This window comes from Molothrus aeneus, chromosome 8 (assembly GCF_037042795.1).
Source record: "Molothrus aeneus isolate 106 chromosome 8, BPBGC_Maene_1.0, whole genome shotgun sequence".
In the NCBI taxonomy this organism is placed as follows: Eukaryota; Metazoa; Chordata; class Aves; order Passeriformes; family Icteridae; genus Molothrus; species Molothrus aeneus.
The window spans coordinates 33,882,941-33,909,721 of record NC_089653.1 but is presented as its reverse complement, the minus strand read 5'-3'; the positions used below and the strand labels follow the sequence as shown (position 1 = coordinate 33,909,721).

Genomic DNA, 26,781 nt, shown 5'->3' with positions numbered 1-26,781 from the left:
CTATTTCACAGTTCTGGCAGTTTGTCAAGCCCTGTCCACTCATTTTTCTTCCCAAAACCTCTTACATGAGTGAGAGAAAGGTCACCCAGTCAGCAGCCAGAGCTCTGCTGGGTCACACTCTGAAACCAGCCCAGTTAATAACACAGCTCTGCAGCTTTGGCCATAACACCAGCAGCTCTGGAAACCCAACAAACTCCAAAATCCTTTCCACCTTCCTGAGAAGGGGCAGAGCCCACTCTGTGCAAGGCAAGGAGCAGCCACCCTCCCTCAGCCCCACGGGAACCTGCGTGGGACAGGGGAGTTTCACACAGGTATTGAAGCTGCTGGGTCCCCCAGCAATCCTTTTCCATCTTCCCATGATTTCAGCCCACACAGCACACTCCTGACACCAGGCAGGAGCTGGGAATGCCATGGAGGGGGAGGGAAGGAGAGTAGGAATAAGAAAATTCAGGGATTCCAGACAACTCTCTATGAAAAGCCAACCCTTATTCAGAGATGAAAAACCTCGACTGAGTTTGTTAACAGATAAATAACCAGAAACATCTGAGGTGGAGAGCAAGAAAAAATTCAAAATACAAACACACAGGACCCAAATGGGCTAAAATTCCCCAATTTTAGAAATTCCTGCAGCCCAACCAGCCCCAGCACCCTGCTTTAGGTACATAAAGAAGTCTGGCTTTATTAAAGGTGTCAGCAAAGCTTTCAGAGCAGGAATTCAGTTTTGCTCAGTGCCTGGGAGAATCCCTGCATTTCAGGAACACCAAGCACAGCAATCCCTTTCTTGGGGAGCACAGCAAACACACCACACACTACGCCCACACCATTTTGTTTCTCACATTCTTTTCTTTCCCTTCTTCTCGCACATTTCCGAGCTCTCTCCGCACATTTCAACTCGTCCTGGCACTTGAGAGAAGAAACGTTTTCAGCTGAATTCGCTGTGCTGGGAGGTTCCATCATCCCACAGGTGATGTTTGCATCCCCACCAGCACGGTCCCCTCCTCCTGGGGACCTCAGCCTGCTTGTCCCACTCCATCCCCGCCCTGTTCTCCCCAGTGCCACCCCCCAAACCCCACAGATGGCCCCATAAACACCTCGTTACCCCCATTAAGGCTCCTCTCCAAGCCCAAATTCCACCTGATCAAGACCAAGCCGGTCTCCCCAAACCACCTAAAATTTCCCACTCTAAGCTTAACTGGTTTCATTTATTCCCCAGCAAGGCCAGGTGCGGGCTAACGTCCCTCCAACATGAGGAAAGCACATTTTATCCACATTTAAATATCTTCTAAACTACACCCAGCTTCCAGCTGAATATCATTAGTTTCCATCAGAAGTTACTTATTTTCTTTATTTATTTATTTATTTGCAAGCCCCAAACACAGCACAGACAGAAAGTACAACTGTAACTCACTTAAAAATATTTTTTTTTCAATTCTCTGCACCCTTATTTCTACTTTCCACGGATTATAACATCTAAGGGGGAAAAAAACCTTTCAAAAATGAAAAGCTCGATAAGCACTGTCTTTTCTTTCAGCTCAGCAGTGTCTACCCCATCCAAATCAGACACAGACAGCTACACAGCTGAACACACAGAAAATCAGTTCACGATATGGAAATAAGCCACATGGAGAGGAACCTCCCTGAAAAATTGGGAGAAAAGCAGGAGACAGCCTTTCACAATCAGAAAACACTGCTCCATCCCACAGCAAATACCCGTTAACCCTTTCCACAAAGCCGCGAGTAAAGAGAAAAATAAAATCCCGCAAAGGAAAGCAATGGAAAGCCACGTGAAAACCAACTAATAAATGGAACAAATGGAAATAGAGGGAGTTTAAACAACGCCAGCCTTGACCGTGGGAGAGCACAAGAGTCCGTCCGCAGCCACCGGTCCCGCTCACCTGAACGCGGCCCCGCTGACTTCAGGAGGGGCTGGCTGGGAACCGACGGCAGAAATTCGCTTTTAAAGGGGCAGCTCAGGGGCCAGCCCCATCCCGGGAGCGGGGCAGGGCCCGGGGAGCACACCTGGGCTGGATGCGCGGGGATGGCCGGGGATACCCAGGGACACCCAGGGATGCGCGGGGATGTCCAGGGATGCCAAAGGACATCTAGGGATGTCGAGGGATGAGCGGGGATGCCCAGGGATACCCAGGGATGCCCAGGGATGTCCGGGGATGCCCAGGGATGTCCGGGGATGCCCAAAGAAGCGCGGGGAGCCGGCCGTGCCCTTGGCGCTGCCGCTGCCGGCGCGTCCCGCATCTCCGGGCGCCGCGCGGTCCCAGCCCCGCCGAGGAGCCGCAGCCGCCGCTCCGCCCGCCCGCGCTGCCCCCGCTGCCGGGATGTGGCCGCGTTGGCGCCCAGGGCCGGCCCCGGGCAGCGCCGCGCTCCCCCCGTCCGTGCCCGGCTCGGAGCCCCCGGCCGCTGCCGGCACCTGCGGGCGGCGGCATCCTCGCTCCCTCCCTCCCTCGCTCCCTCCGCCCTCGCTCACCTGCGCGGCTGCGGCGGCTCCGCGGGCCGCTGGCGGCGCGGCCGGGCCGGCCGGGCAGGCGCTGTGGGCCGGGGCGGCGGCTCCCAGCAGGAAATTTCCCTTTGGCCGCCGCCTCCTCCCGCTGCCGCCGCCGCCGCCGCTGCCGAGCCCAGCCCGGCCGAGCCCGCGCTCAGCCCGGGCCGCGCCGCCCGCAGCGCCGCCTGGCGGACACAGCGCGCACTGCAGCGGGAGCGGCCCCGCCGGGGGACGCGGCCTTGGGGCTCTGTCGGCGACAGCGACAGCGACAGCCCTGCCACAACCCTGCCACAGCCCTGCCACCGCCACCACAGCCCCGGCACCGCCACCGCAGCCCCGCCGCACACACCGACCGCGCTGCGAGCGCCCGGCTCCCTCCCGAGCTCCCCCCGGAGCGGCCGGCTGCAGAGATGCCGCACCTGCCCGTGTCCCCATCCACGCCGCGATGTCGCCAGGAGCGGCCCCTGCGCTCGGGATGCCCCGCACGCTCCGGCCCCTCGGTGCCCAGCCCGCCCAGGATGTGTCGCTGCCTGCGGCGCGAGGGACGCACCTGGGGCTGGCGGTGCCCGGTGTCCCCTGCGAGGGACAGCGAGCGGGACGGGACGGCCGGAATAGCAGCGAAAGGTGGGGAAGTAGGGCAGGGAGGAGGGGATTTGCGGGAGTCAGGAGCTCGAGGCGCTTCTTGGCTCCAGTCCCTGCTACACACCTGTCCCAGAGCCACAGGAGCCTCCCAGCAGGAGAAATCCCTGCTCCAGGAGGGATCTGGAAACTCTTCCCCAACGATTCTCTGCGTTACTTTCAGACACCCCCATACCCACGCACACCGTGTTTAAGTTTTCCACAAGATGTCCCAGAGCAAGAAGAGCATCCCAGCAGGAGAAATCCCTCCTCCAGGAGAGATCCTAAAAGTCTTTCCTAAAATTAATCAAACTCTGGATTACTTTCAAGCCCCAATGCCCATGCACACGATATTTAAGTTTTCCCAAGGATGTTCCAGATTAAGAACAGCATCCCAGCAGGAGAAATCCCTCCTCCAGGAGAGATCCTAAAAGTCTTTCCCAACTTTAATGTTTCTGTATTTTAATTTCAACCTCCCCCATATCAATGCACACCATATTTAAGTTTTCCACAAGGTGTCCCGGAGCAAGAAGAGCATCCCAACAGGAGAATCCCTCCTCCAGGAGAGATCCAAGTGATTTTAATAAACTTTCCCAACCTTAATGATTCTCTGTGTTATTTCCCAAACCCCCACACCCACGCAGGCAACATTTAGGTGCTCCAAAGGATGTCATACAATTGGGAGGTGCAAAGAAAGACCCAGCAGAAGGAAAAAAAAAACCATCAGAACATCTGTGAATGTTTGTGTCTTCTGCAGGAAACTTCATCAGGGCCTAATTACATCCCTTTGGCATCGTGTTGACAAGGAAACAGCAATTTAGTGGGGGCTGAAATCCCGTGAGCACACGTGGCAGGGCACAGCACCAGGGAGGAGCTGGATTTTAATGAACATTTTTTGCAGATAAATGGCTGCAAGTCAGCGATTTTCTCACTGAGAACGACTTGCAAGGAATTGGATATTAATTTAAATGAGTGCTTATAGCCAGGAGATAAAATAAATAGAATTATTAGATGTGTTGGACAAAATAACCACATTTTCTAGTAGTGCAGGGATTAAAGATACTATTAGGCTGTGTGGTCCCAAAATTAATTAGTCATGAGACAGAAATGGGAAGCCAAGTTGTACAATAAAGTTTTTAATGCATTATTTGGTGTGAAGGGATTTGCTGGAGAGAAGAACATCTAAATAACATCCAAATAAATTGTGCAACTGTGAAACAAAGCTGTAAAAAGAACATCCAATCTTCCCCACCTACGCCCATAATTGATGATTATATTGATAATTCAGCCTTGTTAATCCCCAGCTCTGCAGCCTCCCAGTCCCTTCCAGGATGCTCCAAGCCAGGTTTATGCCACTTGTGTTTTCCAGGATACATCAAGGAGCTGGAGCCAACAGCCTGAGGCTGATTCTTTGTTGGCTGCAGAAAAACAACCCAGGGTGCTGCTCCCTGATAGAGAGCTGCAGCCAGAAATCCAGATTCACAGTCCAGGAGCGGGGATCTGAAGGATGAAGTGCCTTGAAACCCAATTTCAGATCTCTGCAGACAAGGTCTGAAGGGAATTTCTGTGGAGAAAGGGGAGAGGATGACAAACAAGGCTGCTCTGAGGTTTGTAGCCATTCAGTAGCAATTTAATGACCTTGACAGAGGGAAGACACAAGCTGCACCAAAAACTAAATTCAAGAAAGTGGAAGGCTGAAATATTGTGCAAAAATAAGCCAACACCAAGCAGCTGATCCCACATTTATCCCAGTTCTGGGATAATCCAATATCCCACAGGGACTTTCCTTCCTCCAGCTCCCAGCCCAGGTTTCTTTTCCTCTCTTTCCATCACAAATCCAACCCCTCTCAGCAGTGGCAGCTCTTGGGCAGCCCTTTCACCTTTGCTTCCCATTTTCCAGAGATGCTGCAGGGCCTCCCATGGCTCCTGGCTGGCCCCAGCCCCTGCATCCCTTCCTTGGAAGGAATTTATTCCACCAGAATTGCTGGGAACTTCACCCAGAGCAATTCCAGGCTTAAGCTCAGGGAATAAATGGTAGGAAAAATGCAATGTTTGAACACCAGCATTTTATTTTGGGTATTCCAGCATGCTAACCTTGGTGGCAGGGCAGTAAATTGGTCTCCTTGCTGATGTAGTGGAAGAAAAATAAGAAAAATAATTTCTTATTATTTTATACAAGGTAAGGAATTTCCCTTTATTCCTCACAGCTTCAATCAAATCCTGGCTGATTTCCACTATGTTAATGAAGCATTTTAATTGTTTAGGAATAAAACTTAAATAATTGTTTAAAATTATATTTATATGTTCCTATAAATAGTGACCTCAAAGTCTCAAATTCCCCCAAAAAATCAGAAAATCAGAGGCAGAACAGCAAAAAACTGACACAGACCCAGAATTTCTGGGGCTGCAAACACAGCTCAGCCTGAAAAGCTCTTCAAAGTAGGAATAACTGGGCAAGCTCAAGAAAATAAATGATAGGAAGGAGGCAATACTTGACCACCAACATTTCATTTGGCTGTTTCAGCATGATGCCCTTGGTAGAGCAGGGTGGATCAGTGTTTTTGCTGATGCACTGGAACAAAAATTGTAAATTCCTGAAAAAATCAGGAAATCAGAGGCAGGACAACAAAAACCTGACACAGTCCCAAGATTTCTGATGCTGCAAAAACATCTCAGCCTGAAAACACAAGGAAAACTCTTCAATGTATGAATAATTGGGTAAAAGCAGGAGGCTGTGTGATATTGCAGCAGCAGTTCATTCAATGACTTCAAAGGGCTGCTTGTCAAAGGTTTTTCCATTTGGAATCCAAAATGAGGAGTCTGTAGGAATAGATTGAAGCGTTCAAGCCTGCATCTCTTTAGAATTGTTACAGAAATTGCAAAAAGGGAAAGCCTGCCCTGCCTGCTCTTCTCTCCACCTCCACCTCAAGGGGCTGTTTTAAACACTCCACACCTTGAAGCAGCTTCAAAGCCACGCTTTATTAAAATTAAAATTAAAATTAAAATTAAAATTAAAATTAAAATTAAAATTAAAATTAAAATATTGCAAAGGCTCTATTTGCCATTTCTTCAAATGCCAGGAGTGGTTTTTGCCCCTCACCCTTCAATAAACTGCACTTGACCACTCAATTTCACTATTCAGGCATAAATTCAAACATTTTAACCGCAAAAATCATCATTTTAAAGCTGTGGCATCTTTCAGGGCATGCAGAAAAGACACCCTGAGATATCTTAAAGGCTTTAGTGGAGCTCTGTTGTTTGGGGAGATGCAGACACTGACTTCTGGAGTGGGAAAAAAAAAAGGGAAATATCTCTATGGTTTCAAGATTTCATTTTAAAACTCTTTTATTTTACCATAAAGGCCTGCAAACATTGCCACCAAGGATTTTCCAGCTTGGAAACGGAGATAAACAGCACAAAGAAGGATGCTCAGATGCTCAGGGAGCTGCTGCTCCCCTTGCCCTGCCAGGATGGGTGTCCTGGGAGAAGCTGGGGAGGATTTCCATGGAAGGATTTATTTCCCATCCAACCTTACTGCTGGATCATTTCTTACCCCACTATCTTTGAGAAAAGGCAATTTCAGGGCTGCCATGTGAGCAAGGGCTGTTCCCACTTCCCAAATCCCAGCTAACCTGGAGCTTTGGAGCCATTCCTTCTTTTCCTGGCACTTCAGGCCTGTCGGGTCCGGCTGTCTGTCTGTCTCTGCCCCGACACGGGTAGGGTGGTTCTTGGGTGGCACGCGTTTCAGAGGACGAGTCTGGACTCTTCAGCTTTTTGGTCTTCTGATTGTTTATTGTTTCTTATCTACAAAATTTTCTGTCTGCCCAACAGAGGTCTGATCTGCAAGGCAGCCATGGGCACTCTGACCACCCACGGGGCGGTCATGTCTTTTTATACTAAAATCTACGTACATGATATTTACCTCTATTTTCCAATACTTTTCACCCATGTTGGCAAGTGCACCTTCACCATGAACCAATCCCCAAGTGCCAACATCACCACAGGAGATGGAGGACAAGAAGAAGAAAGAAGAAGGACGAGACACGCCCTGATCCCTCCATCTTGTCTCCATAACCCCCCTGTACCAAAAACCTTAAAGTCTATATTTCACCCTCTAAATGTGTCCCTTTTACACCCTTCACTCTAAAGTGATTCTCATGTCCTCAAACTCTTGTTATTTCTGTGGATGGATCAAAATCAAGCCACCAGACACTCTTGGCAACATTCCAGGATTTCCGAGACCCCCAAGGGTTCTCCTGGCATCTCTGGACATCGGGAACGATGTGCTGAGATCCCACACAGGCCTTTCTCCAAAAATCCAGAGTGGGCACAACTCACATCCAAGGGATGCCCTGGCAGCAATAATCACTTTAAATACCCAGGATTTTGCACATTTGTGCTGATTCCAGTGCGGTGGCTTTGGGATCTTCCATTTCTTTTAATTCCCAGTTGGAAATAATCCTATTTTTTTCACCTATTTTTTCCCAGTTCCTGCTGGAGTGAGAGGATGGAGCTCTGAGGGGTTGGTGACAACATTCCACCTGTCTGAGGGACAATATTCCAGCTGTGATCCCAGTCCAACATCACAGCTCAGACATCCACAAACATCCCAGGATGGAGCTCTCAGCTGAGATATTCTGGGCATTTTCTGGCAAGAAATCCAAGCCACATTTCAAACCTGTTTGCTTTGTCTTTCAAAAGTACTGTGGGGGAAAAAAAATAGTCAGAAAATACTATTAATAAAGTAATAAAAAAATAGTTACTCAGAAAAGCCTATTAATAAAAGAATAAATTAATAAAAAATAGGAGAGAAGAAATCAGGAGATGGAATTATCCAGCAAATCCAGGCCATGGGCAGGGATCCATAAAAATGCTGCTCACACCCCTCTCTTCCAAGAAGTTCCAAAGTTTTCCAAGGAGTGGTTGCAATCATTTTGCAGATCAGTGCAGCTTCACATTTCTCAACCCCAGCTCCAACGAACTCATGATGCTTGATCCCATTTCCCTGTGCCAGACCAGAGGCACAAACAAATCCCTGTTTCCATCTGAATGGTGCAAAGTGCCAGAGAAAAACCCCCGGATTTTATTCTTAATATTCTATAATTTGCTTTAATTCCAATTTATCCATCCCAGAAGAGGGAAAGACAACATTAGCAACACATGGCTGGATCCTGAGTGGAGTCCATGGACTGGTCCTGCACATCCTGGAAGCTTCTGGAATCTTTTTGGAGCCAAAAGCAGCTGAGCTCCTCTGCAACCAGGGATGGGAAATGGAAACGCAGGAGGATCTCAGGGCTTGTGGGACACACGAGGAGGCACCAGGAAGGTCAGGCCCATGGAAAATCCCAAATTTCAGCTGCACCTCCTGCCAACCCTGCTGCCAAGTCGCCCTGCCAGCAGCCAGTTTTAAATGAAATATTTCAACAGAACGTTTTAAAAAGGTTTTAAATGAAATATGGTTTTGAATGAGATATTTCAACGGAACATTTTCAGACCACCAGCAGTGAAGCACTGCAGCTGCAGCAGCACTGGGAATCATTTGCAGTGGCTTCACCTTGAATTTCCCTGCTGCTGCTGAGCACAGCTCAGAGCTTTGACCTGGGAGCCAAACCTTGGATCTTGCCCTGCTGGCACTTGAAAGTTTCTTCATCCTACCCTACATCCTGATTCCAATAACATATTTTAAAAATTTATCAGTAATTACACCCAATTTGTTAAAAAAAAACCCTGATTAATAAGGCTTTTCAACCTTTCCTTTCCTTCCTCTCCTTTAAATCTATTAAATCACTTTTAAATAAATAAAAATAAATAGAAATAAATAATAATAAAAACAATAAGTAATATAATTAATATAATTATAAAGTATATAGAATTAATATAATAATATATAAATAATATGTAATTAATGTGGGTAATAATTAATATCATTATAAACAATATAATTAATATCATTATAAATAAAGTGTGAAACAGTAAATAATACATAAATTAAAAATAAATCTAAATAATTCCTAATATTTAATCAATCCTAATATTTAATCCAATAAACTTTCTTTGTATAATATGCAATTTATCTGAAATAAAAATTAAACTATCCAAAGGATGTTCTTGGGAGAGCATCCCAGAATCCCGGGATGGTTTGGGTTGGGAAGGACCTTAAATCCCATCCAGTGCCACCCCTGCCAGGGACAGGGACAGGGACACTTCCCCTGTCCCAGGCTGCTCCAGCCTGGCCTTGGGCACTGCCAGGGGCAGCCCCAGCTGCTCTGGGCACCCTCCCAGGGAACAATTCCTCCCTAATCTCTGCTCCTTCTGCAGCTGTGGGCAAAGCACCATAAGATTATTTTTTTTCCCATGTAAGAACGTGTTTGCAACATTAAAGAATGGATGTGCGTGAGAAGTTTGCATTTAAAAACTTTCCTTTTGTATTTTTGATTGAAAGTAAACGGATTTAGACAGAAGGGAAACACTGACATCAGCAAGGTTTCAAAACAAGGGGTGATTTTATGTAGAAGGGATTGCAGATCTCTGCTGCCCCCCTGGTTCATAACAAATAATGGGATTTTGCTCTTTGGCTGCTGTCAGGGCTGAGTCAGGGTCCGTGGGGGCAGAGCTGGGGAGGTGCTGATCAGGAAATGTTTTCTGTGACTCAGAGGAAACCAATCTCCTTTCTCCTGTCTCTCTCAAGATGAGGTGTGTCCTGTCAAACTGCAGCTTTAATTCCAGGGTTTGTGATGTTTTTACAGGTAGCTGTGAGAAAAAAAAAGACAAGGAATCACAGCCTAGGCAGAGAATGAACCTCAAGGTGACAAGCAAGAAAAAAGCAAATTATGGTCTCATTTACAGAGCAATTCCCTGAGCCACAGGAGAGCTTCAATGATTTGAGCCATAACAATTTGAGCTGAGTCACCAAAAACTCAATATAATTGAGTCAGGTTGCAAGGAAGGAACTCCAGGCCATTCACATGCTCTGAGGCTCTGCTATTCTGTATTTTTAAAGGGCTGCCTGCTCAATTCATCAACACTGAAGGAGCTGAGAAATCATTCCCTGGAAGTTTTTACCAAGACAAATACCAGCTCTTAAACACTGAATTTTTAAAGCCATATTTTATAGGGACAGGTGGCACTGCTGATGGCAGGAGGGCAGGTTCCAGCTCAGTTTATTAGGAAACATCCTTAGATTATAAAGTCTTGGACTATGTCCTGTGGAGAATAGAACTGTTGGATTAATGAACCTGGAGAGGTGGATCAGCCATTGAGCCTCCCCATATTTCTGTGGTTAAAATTTAACTGGGTACTGGGCAGAAAGTGAGGCAGGTTTCTTATTATTTTATACAGGGTAAGAAATTTCCCTTTATTCCTCAGAGCTTCAATCAAATCCTGACTGATTTCCACTATGTAAATGAAACATTTTGATTATTTAGGAATAAAGCCTAATTTAAAAAAAACTATATTTATAGATTCCTATAAATAATGACCTCAGAGATATCATCAAAGTCTCAAGTAGTTTGAAAAATAAAATAAAAATCACAAGACTACAGAAATAAAATCCATGGATTTCAAAACTAATTACTGTTTAAAAAGTTTGGGATCAAAAAAATCATAAAACTAGAAAAATCTCAGTTCAATAACACTGCATTGCAGAATTAATATTTTCCCAGGTATTTACTCCTCCTGAGAAATTCTTGGTTATTTCAAATCCATAAAAAATTCAGGAATCTCTCCCTGTCATCACAGGACACAGCAGAGAAGCTTTAGGACAAGAACTCCACAGATTGTGCCCTAAAGGTTAATTCAAAAGCTCTGGATGATCCAGGAGCAGGGCTTCAGTATAAAGTGGGATAATGACATTATAATTAATAGAAATAAAAGCTAATGGAATCTCTGTTACTCTACACTGACAATAAATTATTAATTCATGTTCCAGGTTTCAGGCCAAAATGATGGGGACTGAGTTTATCTGAAATTCTTGAAGTTTGGCTCCAGTCTTTTCATTCAGCAATGAAGGTTCTGTTTGAAATTGTGTTCTCTGGTTACTGTTTAGGTCAGCTGGGGATCAAAAAAAAAAAAAAAAAAAGAAGAATATATTCCCTTGGTTTCTAGCACAGAATAGATTTTTTCCAGGATTTCTCCCTGTACCTATTCACTGCTTCCCTGAAATGAAGCCTTGCTCCAGGTATTTGTTTCCTCCCTGACAAAAAGCAAAAGGGAAGGAGCTATTCTCTAAAAATATGTGGAATTTAATTAGGAATTAGAGGAATTTCTTAGAAAATAACCTATTGACAGTAGACAGAACCTCCTCACCCCACCAAAAGCCAAGACCAACACCATGTTTTCTGAAATGTAAAGAATTTAAGAGGTTTCCCAAAGGCACAGTTGAGTAGCTGCTTGGGCAATTTGAATGGAGAAGGAACATTTTACAACTTTATCATAATATATTAGAGAGAGATTGGCTAGAGATGGGCAGATTGCAGGCTGGCTGTCAGGATTTGAGGAGGAAGAAGCAGGGAGGTCAGAGCTGTCCAGGAGGAGCTGGGAACGTGCCAGAGCCAGGCTCTGCATGAGCCCAGGCCTGGGATCTGGGAAGCGACGCCTTGGCCAGGACCATAAATCACCCATGGACAATTCCAGCGGCCTTTGCCAGGCTGCTTTGGTTGTCACCATGGCAACACCTTTTCCCCAGGGCAAAGTTCGATTATTTTACATTTTTATTGCCACTTCTGTTTGCTTAAAGTTTACCAGAACGACTTTGTGCTCGGACAGCGCCGAGGAGGAATCACCCTCATGGTACGCGGGACTAAAGGGAACCAAATCCTCTGAACTGGGGGGAAAATCCGGGGAAAGATGCCATCCAGGAAGAAAACCTCCATGTTTGCCTCTGCCTTTTGCACCTGTGTGGGCTCCTTCGTGGTGATCTGTGTGGTGCTGGCCACCCCGCAGTGGGTGAGCAGCGAGGTTCGCTTCTCGCGCACCGGCACCACCGTCACCGTCAGCCTCACCTACGGCCTCTTCAGTGGCACCTGTGAGCAGTTCGTGGATGCAGGGCTCCAGGTGTCCAAAACCACCTTCCAAGGTAAGTGCTGGCACAGCTGGAAGGGGATCAGAGCATCCCAGACTGGTTTGGGTTTGGAGGGAGCTTAAATTCCATCTGTTCCCACCCCGTCCCATACCTTCCACTGTCCCAGGCTGCTCCAAGCTCCATCCAGCCTGGCCTTGGGTACTTCCAAGGATCCAGGGGCAGCCACAGCTTCTCTGGGCACCCTGTGCCAGTCCTTACATCGAATTTAAATCCATATCTCACATTTCAAAATTATTTAAACTATTTTAAGATGCGTATGTCCATCAGCGGCACGAGTAAGATCTCAGCTTGGGTTGGATACAGGGAAAGAATTGGACTGGCCTTGGACACTTCCAATGATCCAGGGGCAGCCACAGCTGCTCTGGGCAGCCTGTGCCAGTCCTTACATTTAATTTAAATCCATATCTCATATTTCAAAATTACTTAAACTACTGAAAGGTGGATGTGTCCATCAGCGGCACAAGTAAGAAGATCTCAGGTTTGGGTTGGATACTGGGCAGGAACTGGACTGGCCTTGGACACTTCCAGGGATCCAGGAGCAGCCACAACCTCCCTTGGAAACCCATTCCAGGGCATCACCATCCTCACAGGCAGGAATTCCTTCCCCATATCCAAACCCAAGCCCAAGGTCTTCTTACTCATACCACTGACAGATGTATCCATCTCACAATATCTGAAGTGAGAACAAGAATTGAAGTGGAGGATTTAACTGGTATAAAATAAGACCCCCCAAAAAGCACAGAAATTCAACAATAACAGCTTACCACATGTGATCTTGGCCTGCACCTTGGAACAAGGGAAAAAACCACAAAATGAGGCTTTCTGTCAAATTGACTTTGATTTTCGGAAGTTCAGTGAGGAACAGGAAAGGCAACACTCATCACTTAATTAAGGGATTTACAGACCTTATTCACCTTCCAATTTCATGATGTTAATTTATTGTTTTGACTTTAAACATTTTGCTGCCTGCTACTGAATTAGCACCGTTTTGATAAAGAAAGGTTTGAAGGCTGCTGCAGGAAAAAGAACAAAACACACAAAACAACACCCAAGGGGAGATAAACCTGAAAGCTGCTGCAAGGATCAAGGGTTTGCACTTATTTTATCTGCCTTGCTGCCTCATCAAGTTCAGAGCAATAATGCTGGTGACACACTGGAAAGGGAGAAAAGCCACTCAAAAGAAAGCTACCAAAAATATGAGCAGGTCAAGTAATTTAAAATATGAGCAGGTCAAATAATTTAAAATATGAGATATGGATTTAAATTAGATATAAGAACTGGCACAGGGTGCCCAGAGCAGCTGGGGCTGCCCCTGGATCCCTGGCAGTGCCCAAGGCCAGGTTGGACATTGGGACTGGGAGCACCTGGGACAGTGGGAGGTGTCCCTGCCATGGCTGGGGGGGCACTGGGTGGGATTTAAGGTCCCTTCCAACCCAGACCAAACTGGAATTTGAAGATTCTTTAAGAAATAATTTCGTTTTTTGGTAGGCTGTTGTGAGATGTCCCAGCACAGCAGATCTAAACCTCCAGCCTAATAAATTAGGCTCTTCCCCAGCCTAATTTATTCCTGAAATTGCAGCAGCAGAAACACCTGAATTCCCACGGTGGCAGAGCTGTGTTGCACAAACCAGTCCCCATGTTTGACTGGATTCCATTTCATTCCTGTTCTCATGAAACCCTGAGCACAGCAGCACTCCCAGCAAGAGGTGGAGCATGGATTGGTATTGTTACATAACAAGTACAAAATCCCAACTCATTCCATCCTATTTTATTACAGCCACAGCCGAATAACAAAAGTGATTTTTAGAAGAGTAAACAATAATAAAGATATAAAATCATTTATATGTGGTTGTAGTTGGCTGAAGCCCCAAACCTTGAGCCATGTGGGCAGCTGATTTTAATGTGGCTCTGTGGGAAAGGTGGAATCCTGCCCTGGGGAGCTGATGGCAGAGGAGGTTCCAGGCTGGCTGCAGTCCAGGGACTGTGCCCTGCCTTTGTCTGAGGCAGCTCCCACAGCCCAGTGCCAGGGCCTGGGTGTTGCCACCAGATCGATTTTAATCAGAATTAATGAAATGAACTCACAACACTCTGGTATCAGTGGAGGGTTTCAGTTCTCTGCCTGGTCTGCATTGGTGGTGTTGGGTTTTCCCCTCACCAGATTTGGGGTTTTGTGCTTATCATTTATCAAATGCTGAGAGAACATTTACAAAAAGTGATCTGAACTCTCCCCATCAGTTATTTAGGGATGAACAAAATGAGTGAGCTGCTGGATTTGTGAATTTCCTTCCACAGCTGCTGAAAGAAAGTGATGCTTTATCAATAATCTAAATTTGGGTTTTCCCACATCCCCCACTGGTTCTGTCAGGCAGGTATCCAGAATGAGAAGAACTGACTTGAAATTAATTCTTAGGGTCTAGAATAAGCATGATTGTCATATTTTATATTATTTGCAGAAGAAATCCTCCCCTGGGAGGGGCTGGGCTGGCACAGGTGCCCAGAGCAGCTGGGGCTGCCCCTGGATCCCTGGCAGTGCCCAAGGCCAGGCTGGACCCTGGGGCTGGGAGCACCTGGGACAGTGGGAGGTGTCCCTGCCAAGGCAGGGGTGGCACTGGGAGGGATTTAAAGTCCCTTCCCACCCAAACCAGTCTGTTCATTCATTGTCTTCCATTTATAATTGAAATAGGAAAAATGCTTCCTAGAATTCCATATATTCTCTCTTCATATTCAAATTCATTTATATTCCTGTCCTCCTAAGGCAGGAGATGTATTTCCTTTGCTGAGATCCTTAAATAAATGGATTTCCAGTGCTATGGAGGAACAAAGTGCTGAGCTCTCTCCATTCCAACATTTCAGACATCAACAAGAGGAGTTCTAAACATCCCTTAAAATCACAGCATGATTTAAAAGCAGCTGTGCCCTGCCTGGGGGCTCTGCTGTGCACCCCACGTGCATTTCTCAAATGGCATTGTCATATTTGGGTGTGGGAAAAGAAGGACAATCCCTGAAGGGTAAATCAAAGTCAAGAACTTGGGGGGTGATTTTCAGGAATAGTCCAGGTTGACTTTTATCAGTGGTCATTTAAAAACAGATCATCAACAGCCTTTACAAAAAAAACCAAAACCAAAACCAAACAAACCCAAACAAAAAACCCTGACAACAACAAAACAACAAAACCCAAAAACCCACAACAAAAACAAACAAACAAACAATCAACAAAAACCTTATTTCTCTAGAAACCACAACATTCCAAGAAATTTGCAAGCATAAAGATGAAAGACAAAGGAATCATAAAGATGAAAGACAAAGGAATGCCATTTCTAGCAGTGCCCTGTGCGTGGAGTGCCCAGCCAGGGTGGCTCTTTCCCAGCCTTAATGGAGCAATAAATCACTGCAGCCACTCCTCAGGCTCTGGGAATGGCAGAATGCAGAAGTTATTTAATAACCAGACTCCTCAGAGCCCTCCTGAGCTGTTTGAATGATTTGTCTTACAGAGGAACCAGCTGGGAGTAAAATGTCTCTCAGAGGAGGTTTGGGCACGAGTTTGGGCACAGCTTTGGCTGGTCCAAGCCAAACAGGGAGAGGTTGAGCCCGGCTCAGGAAGAACCACGCCCAGGGAGGCTGGAATGTCAGGATTTATCCAGCTGCTGGCAGCCAGCAAGGCCAGCAACACCCAAGGAAGGCTTTCCAAATTGACCTCAGCGCAGAGGAATCATTTCACTTTCTAACTTAAATATCCTCTAAAATACATGACAGAACTTAAATATATTCTAAAATACACGACCGAAGCTTGGAAATGGCTGGAATTCATTGGTGTTCTCATCAGTTTCCAGGGATCTCCTGCAAAGGGGGAAGCTCTGTTGTGAACTCTCTCCTCAGGAGTTTTTGTTTGTTTGGGCTTTTTTCCGTGATTAATCCCTGATATGTCATGGGTGATTGCAGAGCTGTAAAAGCTGCTGGGAAGGCTGACTAAGCTCAGTGAAAGTCTGGAAAAATCCTACCCAAACATGTAAGAATAAAGGATGAAAACTAGAAGAAGATGCAGGAAATTAAGGAGAAATCTGACCAAACCCTGTTTTCATTCCAGAATTGTTGTTTCTCACAGTTCCAGAGGTTATCCAGCTGCAGGTTACCACTCAAAAAATATTTGAGTTTGATCCCACCCAAGTTGATCAGCTACAGGAGATTCCTTCTGTTTGCACAGACTGCTGTATTTAGGCATTTATAAAAGAATCAGCTGCCATGAAAAGAGCATTTTCTTTCAAGCCCTCAGCCTTGTGCTGTTTCAGACATGGCTACAACAGCTGGAGGCTGCCAAAATGCCACCCCCTAAACTGCAGCTCAGTGTCAGACATAAACAAGATCAATTAGGGGTGCAGGAGGTGTAGCCAGGCAGTTCTGGAGAAGTTCTGAGAGATAAAATTAAGTGAGGCTGCCAGAGGGAAATTGCACAAGCTTGGCCGGTTTGGCTCCAGACTTATTTGTTCTTCAAGAAACAGATCTCAGGTGATGGCCAGGCTGCTTCAGCCTGAGTGCAGGGTACAACCTGCTCACTTCCATTCCACTGAGTGATATCCCCTGGATGCCCTGCTTTCCTTTTCTCCCAGGAAAATTGTTTAAATTTACAGCTGATTTCCATAACACAGCCTTACCTGCCACTGCCTCCAGCAGAAATTAACTTGTACTGCAGTATTAGATAAAATGTGAGAGGAATCTCCTTTTCATTCTTTGCCAACAGCTCTTTTTATTATGTTTATTCCTCTTTATGGGATTTTTACTATTTTTTTCCTGCTGTGATTCCTCCCAGTCATGCAGTACCTGAATATTTTGCAATAATGGCTCTGTTCAAGAGCAGCACAGAAAGGGAATTTTCCTACCGAAGTCTGTGTCTCACATCATCTATTTGAACAAAGCTCCAAAACGTTGTCACTGCATTTGTTACACCATAAAGCACACTATAGCTGCCTTTTCAATCTTTAAATTTGGAGGAGGGAAATAATTCACCTCAAAAAATAATACTTTGAGGGTATAACATTTGGGTTGAGTGTCTTGTTACCAGCAACTTATTGAGGAACTGGAGGGATTTAGGCAAAATTTGGTGACAGTTCTGAAGGGTTTGACCACAAGAGCCATGGAGCTACAGCAGGGAATGATCTGGGAACAGGCTGGGGAAAAGGAGAGGGAGCAGGATCTGGGATCAGCCCTGTGGGAACCAAACCCTCCCCAAACCCTGTCCTGTCCTGGTGGAAAACAGCAGGAGCTGCTCCTTTATTTGAAAAGAGAGGAGCCAGTCCTGCCTGCAGGGCACAGAGACAGATCCAGGGAGGAGATGAGCTCAACCATCCTCATCTGCCCACGGATGACCACACTCAGATTTATTTGTCCTGCAAATGCACCTGATCTGTCCAGGCAGCAGCTTCAGTGGGCTTTGGGAAGGTTTTCCTGTCACATTTATTGCAATTATAGCAGCATGACTGCTGCTAATTTAAAAGGAAATACAACTGGAGCAGTGTTTTAAATTGGAGTAGGGTTTTAAATAGGCATTTGTGGAGGTGACCAGACACTGGCAGAGGAACACCCAGATTTCTGATCCAGTTTAGGCAGAAAATTCCTGTCTGGCCTCATGCAGAGGAAATTTTTACAGAAGTATTAAGGAACAGAAGTTTACTGCCCAGCTAACTGCAGGATTAGCAGGCAAGAATTTATTTCAGTCCAGGTACCTTCACCCCATGTGGGATTTGGGTTCATTGCTGTGTCCAAACCTCCTGCACTTTCTCCATCCCAATCCCTTTCCATCAGCCAAATCTCTGCTCATTAGCTTTTAATTACAGCCCTGGCAGAAGTCACAAGGTTTTCCAGACCCACCAGACTGGGCAGGGCAGCTTATCAGAGAACCATGGAATATTAATGTTGGAAAAGCTCTCCAGGATAACTGAATCCAAGCCTCAACCATGTCCCCAAGTGCCACAGCCAGGCACCTTCAGCACATTTCCAGGGATGGTGACTCCCTGTTCCAGTGCTTCCCCACCCTTTTTCTGGGGGCAAACTTTCCCAAATCTCCAATCAAACCCACTCTGACACAAGCTGGGGCTGTCTCCTTGATGCCTTTTTTTGGCTCACTTAAAAAGAGAGGCCAGACAGGATTAAGGGAATAAAAGTGGGTATATTTAATATTTGATGAAGGACTTTCAGGTACATTTCAGCACAAAGCCTCCCCAAGGGGCTACACCCAAAATGGACCAATGTCATGAATTTTTGATACTTTTATAAGTTTCATCCATTTACATATCAGGGGTTAATCCTCCATTTACAGCTTCAGGTAATGTAGTCATTTACTCCAGTTTACTCCTCTCCAAATCACTTTTATTTGTACTTTTCGGGCCCTGAGGCTGTAGGTGATGCCTGGAGAGGCTCCCTGGAGCAGAGGCTGGACAGAGTTAAGGAATAAAGCAGGGATTTACTCAAAGGCCTCACAGGACACACCTTGGGCAGTGGCAGAGCCTGGCCATGGCTCCACCCAAGATGGACAATGAGTCACAAGATTTCACATTTGATCAGTTCTGCTCCATTTCCATGCTGGGTTCAGTGTCCAGTCCCAGCTCCAGGGATGCAGTCCCACCCTCCCAGGCTGCTCTCCTCCATCCCCTGCTCTGAGCACTTTTTGGGGCTGAAGCTGCAGAGGTGTCCTTGGTTCTGGGGCTGGAAAAGGATTGTTGTGTGTGCCTGAGCTGTGGGGAGAGCTGCTGGCACTTTCTATGGAATGTAAAAACTTCATATATACAAAACTATATAGTGTATATATATACTATATATAGTATACATATAATAAATATATAGTGTATAGTATCTATATATACATTATACATAGATATACACACACTATACCATATATTTTTATATACTATATATATTTGTATATATTTATACATAAAATATAATATATATACACTATAGTATATATATACTATACACATTATATATAGCATATACAGTCTTATGACTGTAGTATATAGTAAATAGTACATATAGTCTTGCTACTATATATAGACTATATATAGGATATAACTATAACAATATTATATATAGACTATATAGAGTATATAAATATAACAAGTTCAGAGTTATATACTAATGCAGTACAGAATCTGGAAAATATCAAAGCTAAAACTCAAGGCATCATTTGGTACCCTTGAGTTTCAGGCTTAGAGGAATTGTTTTTCCTGACCAAGACATGAAGACAGTTAAGGACATTTTACATGGAGTTTAGTTATACCCTAAAGCACTAGAGGATTTGAAGAACAGAAAAGCTGAAGCCCAAGGCATCACCCTCTCCTCTCTCCTCTGTCCCTGCCCCTCTGTGTTGCAGTCTCAGAGGCCCTGAGCAGCAGCAGCAGCAGCAGCAGGAGCCTGGTCATGGCCACCATCGTGGTGCTGGTGCTGGCCCTGCTCAGCTCCCTGCTCAGCGCTGGCTTCACCTGCACCAACGCTGTCAGCAACCCCTACCAGACATTCCTGGGACCCATTGGAGTCTACACCTGGAATTCCCTGTGTGGTGAGTGCCATTCTAGTCCTCACATCCATTATTTATATCTATATCTATATATCTATATATAGATATATATATATACACAAAATTAATTATTATATTATGATCTATTATATTAGATTATCATTATTATACTATATTATATATATCACATTTAAATAGAAAAAAATTTAAAATAAAATAGATAAAAATAAAAATAAAAATAGATAAAAATAAAATAGATAAAAATAAAAATAAAATAGATAAAAATCTATTAAATATATTATATATATTTTTATAATATAATATATATTATATATTATATATTATATTTTATATTTTATATTTTAATATAATATATAATATATTATATAATATATAATATATATTATATATTTTATAGATATAATAATATATTTTATTATATAAAATATATGATATAATATATTTTATAGATTTTTATATATTTTATAATACATTATATATATAATACATTATATATAACATAAATATTATATATTTATATATATGTGTGTGTGTTTGTGTGTTTTTTCTACATATATATATATATATATATAAAATATATATTCCAACATTAAAGAATATAGATCTGCAAGAAGAAATGTCTGGAAATGCATTCTGCTCTCTGGGTTTGGTTTTTAACTGTGCCTGCTGGCACACCTGAAAACCACCTTTTAAACATGATTAAAATAAATGATATGGCAATAAAATAATATTTATATGATAGTATTTATAGGGAGACACCAGTTTGGAGGAATGAGCCATGGCAAAAATTATTCCCCTCTTTAAAACATAAAATTTCCAGGTGAAAATAAGTTTAAACTTGTTTAATCATTAAAAAAAAAGGGTGGAGATGCTGAGTCATTAGAGCTGAGGAGCTGTTCAAGAGGCTGGAGCTGGGAGCCCCATTCCTGCTGGGATTTGAGCCCGGCTGCTCCCAGCCCCCCTGTGCTGCTCTGGCCACCCCTCAGCTCTCACACTCCAGCAGTCTCAGGAGGATTAGGTGTTCCTCTAATAATGGGTTTGCACTTGAATAATTTCCATTTAATACATCTGATTACAGAGTACTTCAGTACAGGAATTTTGGCCTTCAAAAGCTCTTCAGGTTCAGGGAAAATGTTCCCAGCAGCATGCCCCTGTCCTGGGGACAAAACCAGACCTGGATGGGAAGGGAACAGTGCAGATAATCTTAATTTTTACAAGTACAAGTGGAGGTGTGAAAATCACTCATTTTTTAACACAGATGCTGAAACAGCTGTGAAACACAGTCAGAAAAGTGAACAAAGCTTAATTAGACAATTATTCACTCCTGAGACTTCTGAGTCAAGCTTCTGAGACAAGCTTTTCCTGACCAGCCCCTGAACCTGCAAGCTCTGTCTGAAATGAAAGGACCATGGGCTGGCCAAAATGAAATTGTGGGGAGAAAATAAATTCTGGTGTTGGCTCAGGGCTGTGGTTACTTTTAACAGCCCTGCAAGTGCAGTGACCTGGACGGTTATTTTGCTGTGGGTGCATTTTTATAGGAAATCACACATCATTTAACGTGGGAGGTCATCTTGGAGGTGCCTAATTCTCCTACCAGGGCTCTCCTGAATAGAAAATGAAGCTGTTTCAGCATGAGCTGGGCTGGGATGAGGTGCCTGGAGAGGAGGAATGGAACTGTTCCACCAAAGTTCAGAGATTACAGCTCTGTTGGCACGAGGAAGGCAGAGATGTAACAGCAATATTCAGATAAATGTCAAAGCAGCTGAACTTTTACATTTGGGAGGCTGCAAGAAATAGACCCAGATCTAATAAGACATCACATTTTGGCTTCTTCTCCCAGACTCATCCAATAATTCAAGTTGGAAAAAACAGGAGGGCTCCAAGTCTAACCCCTGGGCACAGCCCAGGCTGCTCAGGGCTTTATCCAGCTGTGACATTTATCCAGCTGTGACATTTTACCCAGCTGTGATATCTTATCCAGCTGTGATATCTATCCAGCTGTTTTGACTTTATCCAGCTGTGAGACTGCCCATCCATGAATTTGGGCTCATATCAAACAGACATTTACAAATCACCAAAGAGGTGAATACACAATACTCATCAGCACTAAATTAAATGCAAAAAAGTTAAATTAAATGCTTTATCTAAGAATAATCAGTGAGAATCTAATAATTTTAGATATATCACTGCCTATATCAAAACACCTGTCAGATACTATTGGGTGGGGCAAAAATTCTTTAAATGCCCCTGTAGAATTGCTAATATTAGATAAACTGATTTAAATCCCTGGACCAGGGCAAGAATTAAAGCAGATTATATATGATATGCTATGATATGATATATTATTATGTATATTATTAATATAATATAATATAATATAATATAATATAATATAATATAATATAATATAATATAATATAATATAATATAATATAATATAATATAATATAATATAATATAAATTATATTATATTATATTATCTACACAAATAGCACTACAGTTCCTCCTCTAAAATTTGCATTTCTGTTTTGCAGGAGTCCTCACCCTCATAGCCATGATCCTTTTCCCTGTGAATGTGGAAGGGAACAGCCTGTCCCAAGAGCTGGCCCACAGCTGTTCTAGCTCCCTGCAGACACACCTTGGATCCAAACACAACTATGGATACTCCTACTGGATCATGCTGCTCATCCTTTTCCTGAACATTGCTTCTCTCATCATCATCTATTTCTACGACCACGCCAGATATTCCAAGAAGAAAGAGCAGGAAAGACCCATAGAGAATGCACCAAAGGATGTTATTCTGTTTTGAGGACACCTTGGAAAAGGGGGTGTGAAGGAAGGTGACTTTAATGGGGACAGCAAATTTCCATTTGCTCTGAATTGCGTGCACACTTCAATTCCCAGATTGTTTTGAGGACACCAAAGCCTGGTTTGGTTTTGTGCCTGCTGGCCCGAGCAGGAAGATCAAAGCCATTGTTTTGTAGAGCCTGCAAACACCAGGATCCCTTGGGATGAGGAGAAATGGTCACTGAGGTGCTGCTGCTCCATTTTCTCCTTGCTGTTCTCAGGGATCTCCTGCAGGTCTGGAGGCTCCTGGGCCTGGGAGCACCTGTGGCCAAAATCCACAGGGCACAGAGTGGATTTAAATCCCTGGGGGCATTTAAAGCCCTGTGGAGGTGGCACTTGGGGACACTGGGGTGCCCTTGGCAGAGCTGGGGAATGGCTGGACTCCATGGATTTTCCAGCCTAAATGATTCAACAGTTCCACGAGAGCAGAGAAGCCCAGTATCTGCAGGTTTTTAACAGAGGAACACCAGGAAAATCCTGCTTGAGCCCTGCCCAGAGCCAAGGGCAAAGCCACACCTCGGGCAGGTGAGCCCAGCCCTCTCCACACGCCCCTGCTGGCACAAAGTCCCTTCCCCAGGTGATGGTTCCAGTGGTGATTTCTGGCCAGGGCCATCCCCTTGCCCAGTTTGAGGAGTGTTTCATGTGCTCACAAAGACTCAGGGCTGCAGGACTGCCCAGGAGGGGGGGAATCACAGTTCCATTCCCTTCTCACTCCTCCCAGGGAACGAGCACTGGGACCTTGGGACAGATCCAAAGTGCAAAATCCTGCTCAGAGCACGTGTTCAGCACTTCTGCTCCTTTGTCCTTCACCTCTGCAGCCAGGAGAGACTCTTTTTATTCCTTTAAAAAGAAAAAAAGGCCTCCTTTTCCTTTCCAGTGTGATTTTCAGTCATGCTCCACATCTGTCCTGTGATACAAGAGGTGCTCGTGGAGATAAAACAGCACTTTGGAGAGGGGATGAGGAGATACAAGAGGTGAATCCTCACTATTTATGTCACAAAAAGAAACTTTGGAGATGAAAGCAGCCAGCACTTTGTGCAGCTGAGCTCTTTCAAAGGAACCAAAGCAGAGGGATTTCCCATCCTCCCTCTGAGGGCAGAGTGGGGAATAAAATAAAAATAAAAGAGGATTTCTAAGACTTGAGGGGTGGCACAGGTCAATAAAACCAGGGCTGATCTTTGCCTGGAAGTGCTGGGGAGGGCTGGAAATATTGTGGTGCAGCCAAACATTTGCCAGTTTTGCTTTGGCTGCAAAAATTTTCACAATTTCAGTGTTCATCTGTCAGTGTTGGACCCAGGCAGCATCTGTCCCACACCACAGCTCTGCTCAGAGGGGTCTGGTGGAGGGATGGAGTCAGAATAATGCAGCAGGAGCCAGAATTCCAGCTCTGGGGAGCAGGAGCTTCCCTTGCCTGGGAGCTTCTGCTGCATCTAAACACTGGTTTGGTGTGGTATTTTCTGGGGTCCTCATGGCAGGAAGGAAATGATGAATCAGACTCCATGTTCTTAGCAGGCTAATTTGTTATTTTATGTACTTATATTATATTAAAGAATGCCATACTAAACTATAATAAAGAATAGAGAAAGGATACAGAGAGAAGGCTTAACAAGATACTAATTAAAAACCTGTGATTCTCTCCTCAGGGTCCTGACACAGCTGGCTGTGATTGGTCATTAAGTAAAAACAATTCACATAAAACCAATCAAACTTGGCTGTGATTGGTCATTAAGTAAAAACAATTCACATAAAACCAATCAAACATTCACCTGTTGGATAAACATTCTCCAAACCACATTCCAAAGCAGCAAAACACCGGAGAAGCAAATCAGATAATTATTGTTTTACTTTTTCTCTGAGGCTTCTCAGCTTCCCAGGAGAAGAAATCCTGACAAAGGGATTTTTTCAGAAAATATGACAGTGACAGTTTGGGAAATCACAGAAATCCTGCTTTTGGGTGCCTGTTGGGAGCACGTGGCTCTGGTAAAATCAGACTGGAGGTCTCTTGTTTGCCTGCAGACACCAGAAAGTGGCTGTGTAACAAATCTCACCCGCTTTGATGTGAGTGCCAGATCAAAGCCACCACAACACAACACAAACCCGATTTAAACAGGAGTTCAGGTTGCAGCTGACTAACAAAGCTACCTCGGGATTCTTCCTCTGCATGATTTAGTTCAGTTTGAGGGCAGAAATTCCCTTCCCAGCACAAAGAGCTGCTCATGGATGGCGGAGGGGAATGGGGTTGAGGAGCACCCACACATCCCTGCCCCAACCCCATTGATTTGGGGCAATAAACTGCAGGGTACAATATTTACAGGCAGAATTTTAAATATAGAAAGCTTGCATTTTCAGTTTGCTCCAAAAGCAGGCACCCAAGACAAGCTCAAATTCAGAAGTTCTCTGTGAGCTGCTGGTAATTCCTCCTGAATTGGGGACCAACCAACCAACCACAGCAGGAGGGAACACACAGAGCTGGCACCAACTTTTCATCCTAAAATTCCCTCAAATGCTTCCCTAAAACTCCTTGCCAGTGCTGGGAAGTGGCAGCAGAGCCACTGTGTGCAGGGGGGAGTTCGAAATTATAGAGTTTATTTTATATATATATATAAAATTATAAAATAAATATAATTTATTATATACAATATATAAAAATATTTATAATTATATATATAATATTATATAATTTTATATATATACATATATATGTGTATATATAAAAATATAATATATAATGAATATTATATATTATTATATATATTGTTATTATACATTATAATATATAGTAAAATATAAAATATATGTTATATTATTATAATATATATCATAATTATAATCAATATATTATATATTATATGATTTATATTTTTTATATATATATATAATAAATTATAGCTGCCCAGAGCAGCTGTGGCTGCCCCTGGATCCCTGATGTTTCCATACAACTATATATCATATAAACCTTCTAATAAACTTTAAAAAAATCTCTACAAATCCACTTCACACACCTACCTGGCAGTGTCCAGGCCAGCTTGGAGCACCCTGGGACAATGGGAGGTGTCCCTGCCCCTGGAATTGGGTGAGTTCAGGGCTCCATCAACCCCAACCCATTCTGTGATTTATCTGATCCTGGTTCCAGGCTCTCCTGCCTTTCACCCCCAGGGCAGCCAGAGGAATTTTTCCCTGAGCTCTCGGATAGCTCTGTCACAGAGATCATGAGCTGGGGCTGTGCTTGATTGAGAGCATCGATTGTCAATCCCCCAGCAGGGAGTTGTGCTGCCTCTGCAGTGGAGCAGCTCCTGGGGACAGAGATTGCTTGTATTGACTCAGCCTCTTTGCCTCTGGCTAACAGCAAAGCTGCACTGCCTCTTTTTCCCCCATAATTGTGAATTAACCAGCTCTGCATGCTGTCCAGGAGCTGTGCCCACATCAGAAATGTTTGGATTTGCCTGCCTGCAGCTTTGCAATGTTTCTTATTGAATGTTTTCAGCTGCTGCTAAACTTTAGGTGACTGCTAATTTACTGAGGATCCTCTGGGGTTTCAAAAGCTGCCTTTATTCAACATTTCTGCTGTGTGGTGTAACTTTTTTATCCAGTGTGAAACTTTGAGAGTGAACTACAAAGCTCAAGTAGATCTGGTATAAATAAAATCACAGAATTAGAGGATGGTTGGTTGGAAGCAAACTTAAAATTCATCTCATTCCTTGGGCTGAGACATTTTCCACTATCCCAGGGTGCTGCAAGCCCTTGGGCACTGCCAGGGATCCAGAGACAGCCACAGCTTCTCTGGGCACCTGTGCCAGGGCCTCAGCTCCCTCAGAGAAAAAAAAAAATTCCTAATATAAAAAGAAAAATTTCTTCCTAATATATAACTGAAATCTCTGCTCTTCAATCTAAAGCCATCCCTCCTTGCAGAAAGCAGAGTGAGAATGTATGGCCCAGTTAATGTTATATATGATTGGTTTAAACCCTGCAATCCAATCAGGATCACTTCAGCAGAAGCATCCAAGAGATTTATTTAGCCAGAGAAGAAGAAGAAGAAGTCACTTATTGACTCAGAGCAAGCATTGTGGACAGGTCAGCAGGGACTGGCAGTGAGTGATCCAAACCCAGCTGACATGGAGCCAGCCCGGCCTGCCCTGGTTCTGCTCCTGTGCCTGGAAAGGGAATTTTGCTGGACAAGGAGGATCCTCCCAGCTTTTTATTGCCATTTTCCT

The 26,781-nt window shown here is 44.3% G+C and overlaps 2 protein-coding genes across 3 annotated transcripts in view; one reads left to right on the top strand and one right to left on the bottom strand.

Annotated features, from left to right (window-relative positions):
- PTPRE (protein tyrosine phosphatase receptor type E) overlaps positions 1–3,132 on the bottom strand; it is a 94,711-nt gene extending 91,579 nt beyond the window's left edge. The window contains exon 1 of one of the 2 annotated variants that reach the window (XM_066554617.1): positions 3,048–3,132. The gene's annotated coding sequence lies outside the window, so the exon portion shown is untranslated. Of the gene's footprint in view, positions 1–2,482; positions 2,528–3,047 lie in introns of those variants that run through there. The other variant, XM_066554616.1, reaches the window with a different exon arrangement.
- Positions 3,133–11,959: 8,827 nt separating this feature from the next.
- On the top strand, positions 11,960–22,532 carry CLRN3 (clarin 3). Its single transcript, XM_066555113.1, has 3 exons — positions 11,960–12,188; positions 19,558–19,743; positions 22,258–22,532. Exons 1-3 carry the CDS (start codon positions 11,960–11,962, stop codon positions 22,530–22,532), a joined length of 690 nt encoding a protein of 229 aa, XP_066411210.1.
- Positions 22,533–26,781: the final 4,249 nt, after the last annotated feature.